Here is an 11,147-nt window from a genome sequence, read left to right on the forward strand (position 1 = left end):
GATCTGAGGATTTCTTTGCAACTGCTAGGGCCAGCCTCTCAACGGTTGTTTTGCTGCATCTTCACCACAGAAAATAGCTCCTGCTTCAAGGTGTTTAACATTAAAGAATAGCTCTGGCTAGTGAACAAGAGTAAAAATAAGGGAACAAAATGCAAGGTCATGTAGCTGAGAAAGCTGGTGGCGTAAATCAAACCAACGGAAGAGCCGTTTCAAAATCTGGCAGTAACTGCGTATAACAGCAGACATCCTCCCAGGCATGCAGATTCTGTTGTCCATATCCGTGGTTTATCTGGGTCTGCAAAGAGCGAAGCAGTTGCTGCTGCCAGGGAAGTTCTACTTCTTGTGTCTGCGTGGACAGGCAGTAACTGCCCCTTTCGTGTGGCTGCACCTTTCTCATTCCCAGGGCAGGCAGCACGCTGAACAGGGAAAATCCATGGGCAGCTGTAACCCCAGGGGCCGCTTGGCTTGGCTTGACAGCTGAGCTGAAGGAGTATTTTGCTAACTTCTTCTGTCTTAAATCCATGTCACTTCGTGCTGCCTTGCTTTTTGCAGGCTAATGTACTATGCTATTGATTTCTAGGCAGCCAGAGGCCTGAGTTCATGTATTACTCTGTGAGCCAATTTGTCCTGTACACTCAAGTGTGTTCTTGTTAGGGTATTTTTCTTCATCATCCACAACATTCGTGATTCAGCAATTATATACTTGCTTGTAAAAAACGGTTGCAACACAGTTTGATTTCAATTCTGATTGTAACCAAAACTATTTTCAAATCTATTTTGTAAATACGAAAAGTATTTTCCTGTAATTAAGAGAGTTTGCAGCCAGTTTTCCTGACTCTTGAAAAGCAATGTTGATTTAAAGTATTATAATGTCTGGAACATAACAAAGTGCCAGATTAAATTGGCATCCATATATTATGTAGCAATACTGAAACAATAGTACTTCATGGCTTACTAAAAGCTCTGGGAAACTGGAGATTTCTACAGTAGAAATTGTAGAATATCGGAGAAATGGGGAACTATCAAAACTATAGTGACTTATTGTTGCTTTATTTGTTTCATTTGTGAAGAGTGGTTACTGAAGTGGAAGTAATTTATACAGTAAAATTTCTGTGGTTATTACACTTGTCATACACAGTGCAATCTTTTTTTTTTTTTAGTTTTATTTAAGGTGTACTGCATAGACCAAACCTATACCACTATCCGGGTGCCAGTGTCTTCCTCTGTGAAGGAAGTGATCAGCGCAGTAGCAGATAAGCTGGGTTCTGGAGAAGGCCTCATCATAGTAAAGATGAGTTCAGGAGGAGGTACTGTATTTGCATCTTCTTAAACACTTCCCACAGTGAAGCAAATTGTCAGGAGGGATTGAAAGACTAATTCAGTCAAACCTTGTGCATGTTCAGCTGGTACACAGGTTCTGTCTTAGACCCAAGTCCTTTCCCTACTGCAGGCACAGACTGGAGATCAAATGGGAGACAGGAAAAATGGAGAAGCTTGTGTGTCTGCCTGTTGCAGAGCAGAGCTGCCCCCTTTCCTTCACTGTACGACTTGTAAGAGTTTTTTAACAACCGATATAGGCGGTAAGCATGGGTAATGTCAGGTTAGACAAAGGAATTAGCAACAGCAGAAAACGCTGCAGTGCAGACGTTCTGGTAGTGGTCACTGCCATGCTGGCCACTCTGTCCAAGCTCCTGAGCAGCTTAGTGCCAAGCCCACTGACCTGGCGTTGGCAAGGGGTCAGGAGTCAGTCCCCACTACAGGCTGTGGAAATGTGAGGGTAACTGCAGTGTGAATTCGGCTGAAGTGCTCTGGTTGACTATGACTGTGTGGACACACACAGAGCTAATGAGAGCTGTGTTGGAAGGCATTTTTGCAAACAGTGATGCCTGCCAAAACCAGCTCACTTCCTGAGAACTGACACCAGGCGGGACTACTTTTTGCAGTTGCAGCAATTTCTTATTGTCAGATTTGCTGACAGCCAGCACATGTGGAAGAAACTGTTTTGTAAGTTACTTTGTTATCTTTTCTTTACCTGTGATGTGATGCTCTTTTAGAACTGCTGTAATGAGATTTGAATACAGGTGCATTTAATCACCCCCTTATGCAAGTACTGTCTTCCAAGGAAATTTCTATTAAGAACAGCTCTCGAAATGCTTGCAGCTCAGAGAAAAATGAATGGAGTCTGCTCAATTTTTGCGGGTAGTTTCTAGAGATAGCAGCACAGGCTTCTTGACCTGTCTGTACAGTTTGGGGCTGGGATTCCAGTTCTGCAGGAGACTGGTTTGGACTGAGCTGCTTGTCACATTTCTTCAATAAAGAGGGCCTTGTTGTCATCTATTCTGTGCCTGGACATCGGCTTACTGTGCAAAATTTGTTCCCAGAAGGGTGATCTGTGCAGCTGTTGGATCATTCCTGCTGTAAATTCTACATATATATAATAAACAATCTTCTGTTTCATGTTTACAGAAAAGGTTGTGCTCAAACCTCATGATGTTTCAGTGTTTACAACTCTCAGTGTCAATGGACGGCTGTTTGCTTGCCCACGTGATCAGTTCGATTCATTGGTATGTATGTGTGCAGTTCTTAGGAAGTTCAGTTCTTCGGTGTATTTGAACACTTGGCCCTTTTGGTGTCATCAATGCGTTAGGAAAAAATTAGTGCAAACATTCACAACAAAGGGCTTGTCACAGTGCTATGGGGATGAGCTCTGAAATTAAAATGAGGTAATGTTATAGTTTCCTAAACTAAAGCAGAAACCCATCTGATCCACGTGACAGCACTTCATCCCAGTATTCTTTGTGTCACACTGAGCATGTTAGCAAGAGCTTAATATTGTCACTAAGACATGCAGTAATTCCTGATTACAGAATTATGTCCTCAAGGCTACAGGGATATGTTGTTGAAGATAGATGTTACCGATTAAAGCATTCTGGAGACTTTCTGCCACAGTAAATTCCTTAAAATCTTGTCTTTCTAAGTCCTACAAAATACAGTGTCAAAATCTCAGATGGTTCTAACTGGAATCACAGAAAATATTCCTGATAGAAAGTCTGTTTTTTCTTAAGTGGAATTGTTCATAAGTACTTACAGTTTATACAGTAATTCCAATGATCTCCATGGGGTCTGCTTTTATAGAGTTTGATTTGACTGTACTTTTTGTTCCTTTTATTTCATTAAAAACAAATGTCATTGCCAAGTCGTGTCAGCATGAACTCTATTACTCCTAGCCTTGTTTCAGCCTCCTGTATGCTTTTAACAAGCCACTTAGTATGTATGCCTGATTTCTTTTATAGGTATGGTAAAATCTATGCTTTGCTGCTGCTTTCAATTTAGTAACCAAGGAATGCACATCCAGCGTCGTGTAGTTCCATGCAGAGATACCCCTTGTTCAGTTTATTAAATTCTGGTGTTCCCTTAAGGTTAATTAATCCTGCCAAGTAGATACCCTCATGGGGCATGCTGCTCTAAAGCAGGGGTGTTGCGTCAGTACAACTACGCTGGGTACTTTTATATGGCTCTGCATTGTCTGCGCAGACATACCTTTGGCAGCAAATTGTCATGACTTTCTGTGCCTTTTCCCCTCTGCTCTTCACCGTGGATCAAGTGCTCAAAATGCTACAGGGAGCTCTAAGATACAGGATACAGGGCTGCAATGTGCTAGTTTTCATTAAGTGGGCTGATTTCAATGGAAATTAGGAAGGAACACTCGGCACCTTTAAATAGTTTCTCAGCACTGCATAGCAGAATATATCCCTTTTGTCAGCTGCATTTTTTAGAAGAGGTATAAACAAATTGAAAAATGTTACACTGTTACCTCCTTCCCAGTTTAATCCTTTCCAATTTCTGGCTGCTGCCTGTGCATGTACAATTATTTGCATTACACTTTGCAATTTCCATGTGAAAATTGTTCTGAGTTAGATGAGTTTTCAAATATGCAATGAGTTTACATCTAAGTGCTTCTTTCCCAGCCTTGGAAAATATGTGTTTGTTATGGTAACAGCTATGTTGTGTTTGTCTCCATATAGGGGAAAAAAAAAACCCCTCTTTCAGTCTGCAGGCAATTCTTTTTCCACAGATTTCTACAAATTAGCATTTTCTAAAAATCAGCATTTTCTACACAAAACTGCTGTACTTTTACTTCATACTCTGTCTTAAACTAAAAAAATTTTGTGTTTGTGCAAATTCCAATTCAGAGCAATCTGCAGGCAGTTATAAGATTGATAGGTCTCCTGATTTTTTTAGATACACTAGTTTTTAAAATCCTAGATTGAGCTTTTAGAGTAATAATGCCTGTGGTTTAGTTTAATTATTTTTAATTAGTTTGTATTATAATGATATTTGAAAGACAAGTTTTCCCCAGAGTACAAAGCAAAAAATCATACAGAAATAAAGCTCCTACATACTGCGTGTTATTGAGAAAGTGACTTGATGTATTAATCCAGTCAGTCCTTTTCCTGTTGGTAATAAAATGTTCTTACATGAAAGGGGATTCATTTAGTAAGTTCATTTTCGATATTGCAGTGTGTAAATATGGTCTGGTAATCTTGCAGACTCTGCTGAGTTTCTACTCAGAAAGGAGCCTGTTGACAGTTCCCTGCTCTGTAATTATCTAACCAAGACCCTCTGAGAAATTGAGAAGGAAACTTGTAAGTGAACTCTACTGCCCTCTCCTGGAAACAAAACAATTAAAATGTGGGTTCACAGGAAACTTTCCTGATGTAACGCATTTGAATTTGCAATTAATATTGTTAATATTTTACCAGTGCTGGTCCAAACACTTTGACCCTAATATATACCACAGAATACTTCAAATCTAACTCAATCTCAAGCCATGTTTTAAATCTCTCTTTAATATAAGATTTATTTGTGTGCAAAACTGTAGACCGCATCACATTTATTGGGTCGTATGGAAGTATCTTTCAAAAATGTTTTATAATTGAATGATTTGAAGGATTCTTTCTCATAAGACTCTGTCTATATAATTTTAATTAGCATACCCAGGAGTTTTGCAGTCACGAATAGTGCATCCCTGTACTGTCAGAGAGAAGGTATGAGGCTTATTTTATAAATGATCAAAAGATCTTGCAGTCACTGCAGATTTCTGAAGTATGGCAGATGTAACAATTCTCAGCATTACAATCAGTAATTTGCAAAAGTATTTGGCTTGTGCTTTGAGGCCTACTTATTTGTGTAAGTGAAAAAGGAAACTGGTAACAAAAGCTTTGTGGAAAGACCTATGCTCCTAAACAAACAGACATGCTTTAGTTAGCACAACGTGTATTGAAGTATTTATTTCTGGCTTCAAATTTTAGAACAATGCTAAAAATAACACACTGAGAACAGTCTGTTTTGTTTCCTTACAGTGCCTCTGAAGAGCTTTCAGAATTTTCCTGACTATCCAGTGCATAGTGGATACTGATTTTGCACAGGGCTTCTCATTCCTTAATGCCAGCCTGTGGTTAAAAGCATATTTCAGTTTTACTATTAGAAACATGCTTAGGAAAATGGTCACACTGAAAAAAAAATAAAATCAGAAATATTGTGGAAGACAAGCACCAATCATGCAATTTAGAATTTCTAAAATATTTTTATATCATTTTTCCATTTTTAGGCACCATTACCAGAACAAGAAGGACCATCTACTGGTACAGTGGGAACATTTGAACTGATGAGCTCCAAAGACTTAGCACATCAGATGACAATTTATGACTGGGAGCTTTTCAACTGTGTGCATGAGGTATGAGGATCTATCTACTCAGCAGATTAGAATCTGTTAGAAAATGCTTACTTGTACATTTTAGGTTTGTGCATTATTTACAAAACTTTCTCTAAGCTTGATTTTCAAAAATACTACAACAAAGCCACCTACAAGTTCTGAAAGTATAAGGCATTCTTAATTTTATAGGCAAAATGCAAAAATAAAGTTAAGTGAACATGTGCTGCTTATTGAATTACTTTTCTATGTTTTAAGGTATTAACCAATTTATACATAGCCTGTAGTTATGCTTTTAGTATGCCTCATCTGTTGTCTACTGGATTTGCAACCTGAATCTTTGTCGTCTGTACAGCAACAAACATAAATTGCAGAGCAAGTTTCAGGCTAGATACTTACATAGTCATTCTTAGCCTCTCATCTTCTTCAAAAGATGAGATTTCTAAAAAAATAATTCCCAACTGTTTTCTTTTTCCTAGCTGGAACTGATCTATCACACTTTTGGAAGGCACAATTTTAAAAAGACCACAGCAAATCTGGACTTGTTTTTAAGAAGATTTAATGAAATTCAGTTCTGGGTGGTCACTGAGATTTGTCTTTGCTCTCAACTTAGCAAGCGTGTTCAGCTGTTAAAGAAGTATATTAAGATAGCAGCCCAGTAAGTATACAATGATCTGTGTACTGGAAATGAGTTTCAATGTAGTCAATTTATTGTTATTTTTCTTTTTTATATTCAGACAGCCACACACAGTAGAGGTTAAAATGTTCCCTATTTGGTAATTCTCTCCATTTCCTTATAGGGCTGTATAGAACCTTGTTGATATATATTATTCTTTCCTGTCCTATTCGCCATTGCTTCTTGATCTGTGATCTCCTTAGGGACATGTTTTCACATCAAATTTGTGAGTAAAGGTATTTTGGTTCATTGGGAGAATCCTTCATTTACCCTTATATGCATTAGCAAATATTAATCTGTGAATTAGTAAATATTAACGAAAGTAAGCTGTAATTTTCCTGAGAACAAAAGTATTTCTGGTGCTGTTCAGGAAAACCATTCTCAGAATTGCCTCAAGTGGGAAAACCAAAGGGGGAGAGCAAAGAGATACAGTATGGAGATGATGAGGCCCAGGTTACTTTCAGTCTACTTAGGATATTTTTCTGATGCTTTTGTTTAAAATTGCAATGGTATGAATGTCCTTTTTAGTTATTAACTGCTGAGTCTGAGGTTGGATAGCAGGCAATTCTTGCTGTCTTCTTTTATTTGTATTCAAACAAACTCTTTGGAGCCTTCAAGCCAAAGATGTTGGCCTTGACTCCTTATCGCTGAAGTCAAGGGCAAGGGTGTGACTGACTTCATGAGGAGCAGGGGCATGCCCCTGCCCTGGAGAGCTACAGGTTTTTATCACTGTTACCCTCTTCCTTTCTTTCCAGTTCATGGTGTGTTTATTACAGAATCACAGAATGATCATCTAGTCCAACCCCCTGCCAAAGCAGGTCCACCTAGAGCAGGTTACACAGGAACATGTCCAGACGGGTTTTGAATGTCTCCAGAGATGGAGACTCCACCACCCCCCTGGGCAGCCTGTTCCAGGGCTCTGCCACCCTTTGGAGTAGAGAAGTTCCTCCTCATGCTTAGGTGGAACTCTTTATGTTCAAGTTTGTGCCTGTTACCTCTTGACCTGTCACGGGGCACCGCTGAAAACAGACTGACCCCATCATCTTGACACCCACCGTTTTAAGTACCCTTTAGATTCATTGCTGTCTGAACAAAGAGTTTGCAGAGGTGTGCAGTGAGGAACCGGCTGTTTAAGTGTGTGTCTGCGGCTTTGGGCATTGTGACCAGGGGCCTTTAGGCAGCCTTCCTGAACAAAGAAGTTATTACTTGCAGTTAAACCATGGGCTTTAACTTTTTTTTTGCATCGTTAAGTGTAGTTGTGTGAAGGAAATGATTAATGTTAGAGCCGTGATGCCACCCTCCTCCCAATTAATAATTCCACATAGCTGAAATCAGCGATCACATTGACTCTGCATCAGCCCGAGTCCCTCCTCCGGGAAAGGCCTCGCTCCACAAGTACCGACTTCCTTCTGGGAACCGCTTTGGGCCCTCCGGTCGGGTTACAGTTGGTCGAAGATTTATAAAATCCAGTGGTAGGCATGCAGGATCAGGTTTATATTCAGAACAGAGGACAGAATTTACCTCTTTAGTTTCTAAAAATATATCTACCGCGTATTCCATTATCTCATTCCAGAGAGCAGACTGGGAAGCGAGCCGCCAGCCTGGCGGGCTGTGTCCAGGAGAGGGCAGTGGCACCCACAGGCAGAGGCCTCCGAGCCTTCGCTAAACTCACAGGCATGAAATGGGAAAATGTTGAAATGTGGTAAATTAAGATACAATAGTAATTTCCATAAACACTTGAAATGAAGTATCCTAAAAATTACAGTTAAATATCTCCTTAATAAATCTGCCCCAGCGCGTGGGTTCCTCAGTGTCATGGGTTTAATCCTCTGCTATTTGCAACAGCTTGACAACCTCCTGTTTACTTCCATGTTTCTGGTATCACTACAACGCTAAAAATAAATAGCTAAAAGCGGTCGGCTCTGCCGAGTCCTCTTTGTCTCCTAAAAGCAGAGAAACCCGAAGCACAAGACTTTCCTCCATCCAAACGGAGGGGGCAGGTTTAATTGCGGGTGCTGGGAAGTTGTGCCAGGCGGCTGCCCTCTGCGCAGCGCTGCCATGGCAACGGGTGCTACGGCAGGCGGTAAAACAAACACAAAGTGCACCCAAGTTAGAGGGGAGAAAAAGCCAAGAAATGGGATCAAAACACACGGGCCCAGGCCTTGAAGCAGTATCTTTGAGGAAGTTTTGCTTGTGAAGATCCTTGAGGCCTAATGAGAACTTTACCCTACCTAGAAGTACTAGACTCATTAGAAGAGTGTACGGGGAGAAGAGCTCAGTGCTGCACTATTAATCTTAGGCACGACTGGTGGTAACGAGATGCCTTGCACGTACCGATTTTCAAAGATAACTGTTATTGAGAACTGTGTTCCCATTCTGTGACGGGGGGTTCAGGTGGCGTCGCAGAGGCGCATGGTTTCGTGTCTGCCCCCCCACGCACCCTGTGATGCCTGCTCCCTGCCTGCACAGGCAAGCACAAGGCCAACTGCTGGCTCCGAGCGCTGTGCACGTGTGCTTTCCCTTCCAGGAGCCATCCTTGCCTTTGCATCGGCTGGGAAAGGATGTAGAGGTTACCAGGTTCATCTCTTTTCTCCCACCATTGTAGGATTAAACTTTCGAACAAAGGGGAGAAGCAAACTGTATTTCCTACAGTGAGTTCTTCCCACATTAATTATATTAGAAAGGCCTTCTAGGATGTACTTGCACATACTCTTATGGATATCCACAAACTCAGTTTGTATATATTTCCTCTTTGCAGACACCCACAGGCTATTTAGAAGCCTTCTTGTGTATCACTGTAATCAGACAGTTTCATTCAGTTTTTGAAAATCATTCTTTCCATACACATGCATATATTACAAGTCCAAGAAGCCCATAAGAAATTTTTGAAGGGTGTATGTTTACAGGGAAAATTCCAAGATGAATATGCTTGTGTAAGCACTGAGAGATTTTAACCACATGTGGGCTTGTGTTGGAGACTAGAGTGTGTGCCTGTTTGTGTGTTCATAATTCAGACTAACAGACAGATTTTTCCAATCCAGTCTGTTTTGGGAGGCAGAGGGCTCTGAGCACACTGTGGTGCTTTGGAGGATCCACTTTCAGACATTTTACAGGCAGTATATGTGCAGTGGAGCCATGCAGCACTGTTTCTCCTTCCTTAGAGAGGTCCTCTATCTGGAACTGAGCTATTTAGTGTAGAGCCTGTAGAATTTACAGAATATTTTGTGTAGAATGTCATACATCTAAATGTATTTTAACAGGGACTTTGTCAAATTATATTACTTAACAGGGTATTTGACAAAATGTTTCCTTTTGAAAATGAAAGATAGATTCAAATTACATATTGCAGATACATTTGCAGCTGTCTACTGTGTTTGAACACTACTGCTGTGTGGTACTAATTATTTTTAACATACCACAATTTATTCTCAATGTCACAGGCTGTGGACAGATATCCCTTTCTGGATTTAGTCATGCCTGAGGAAGACGTTATCACTGACAGCCTATCCTGGCTGCTTTTCATCCTTATCTCCCCTCAGATCCACTAACAAGGCACTCCCTGACCTGCTATAGTCAGAATAAGTTGGGGTGGCTTTAACATTTCAGCTTATCTTTGCTAACCTTGCTCACTGTCCCTAATCTGATGTGGGAGAATTTGTATGAGCAGCTCTGCTGGAAGATCTGAGGGGGCAGCAGTCTCCAACAGACAGACCATCAGATGGGAGAAATCATTTTTTCACATGCTTAGTGTTCACACAGTGCAGACACAAGTGAGACCCAGATCTAAAGGACTAACCCACTCAATACATCGAGTCTGGTGAAATGGAGGGACAGAAAGAATAGCATAACAGTAGGGTGATATGGCAGTTACGGAGTCGGACAGTAGGATGTGATGATTGTACTAATTTCATCTGGAGCTGAGGATGCCTCAGAGGAGCTCACAGCTTCAGCAATGAATAAAAAAACTCTGAGAATCATAGCTTAAATCTTCTGAGAATTTTTTTGATAAACAGCAAAAGAATCAGAGACTGAGCTTCTGAAATAAGATGCTGGCAAATCAGTTGTGAAAAATAGCAAATTATTTGCAGGAACCTAGTGAGACAGATTTATCAAATCAAGGCTTTGTTCTCTCTCTTCCCTTCCCATTGAGTCATTGCGCCACCTGATGCAGTTGTGTGGGCTGCTTTGTCAGATTGTGTCTACTCCTGCATGTGGTGTATTGGGTCTTCTGTAATACTCAGTTACACATTTGAGTTTTCCTTGATTGGTAACAAAAGTTCTCCTTTGCATTAGTGATGAAGTGTGACCTAGAGCTCCTAGTGCCCAGGACCTCTCTCTTTTATGATGCTTGTAACACAGAGCAGTTCTTTGCTTGAAACATCCTAAATAGTTCCAGAATCTACAAGTTATAGTTGGAAATCATATACAGCGAGAGAGGTCACTGGCACACGTGTATCTCTAGCCAGCTGGTCTTCTCCCTTTAAAAATACTCAGTGCCCCTGTAAACTGCAATGAAGATTGTCTAGGGACAGCTTCCAGCATTCAGTTGCTATTCAGAACCTGTCAGCAAGTTCTGCAGCAAATGAGGTTGTAAACCAGTTACTTCCACTGTTTCTGGTATTCCCTGGGACTGCATTGAACGCAGTTTCAGGACTGTTTCTGGGTGGGGAGGAACTTCAAAGACTCCTTTAATGTCCTGCAGAAGCTGGCACTCAGTGAAGTGGAAGCAGGAGATCAATTTGGGGGGGGGGGGAAAGG

General features: G+C 40.9%; 1 protein-coding gene across 2 annotated transcripts in view; it reads left to right on the top strand.

Annotated features, from left to right (window-relative positions):
- Positions 1 to 11,147, top strand: part of RAPGEF4 (Rap guanine nucleotide exchange factor 4) — a 143,352-nt gene that overhangs the window by 115,298 nt on the left and 16,907 nt on the right. For both annotated transcript variants that reach the window (XM_014954656.1, XM_014954655.1), the window contains 4 exons: positions 1,161 to 1,307; positions 2,467 to 2,564; positions 5,612 to 5,737; positions 6,193 to 6,371. In XM_014954656.1, coding sequence (XP_014810142.1) covers positions 1,161 to 1,307; positions 2,467 to 2,564; positions 5,612 to 5,737; positions 6,193 to 6,371 — 550 coding nt within the window. The remainder of the gene's footprint in view (positions 1 to 1,160; positions 1,308 to 2,466; positions 2,565 to 5,611; positions 5,738 to 6,192; positions 6,372 to 11,147) is intronic.

The sequence above is a fragment of the Calidris pugnax genome, unplaced genomic scaffold (genome assembly GCF_001431845.1).
Source record: "Calidris pugnax isolate Ruff unplaced genomic scaffold, ASM143184v1 scaffold103, whole genome shotgun sequence".
Classification (NCBI taxonomy): Eukaryota; Metazoa; Chordata; class Aves; order Charadriiformes; family Scolopacidae; genus Calidris; species Calidris pugnax.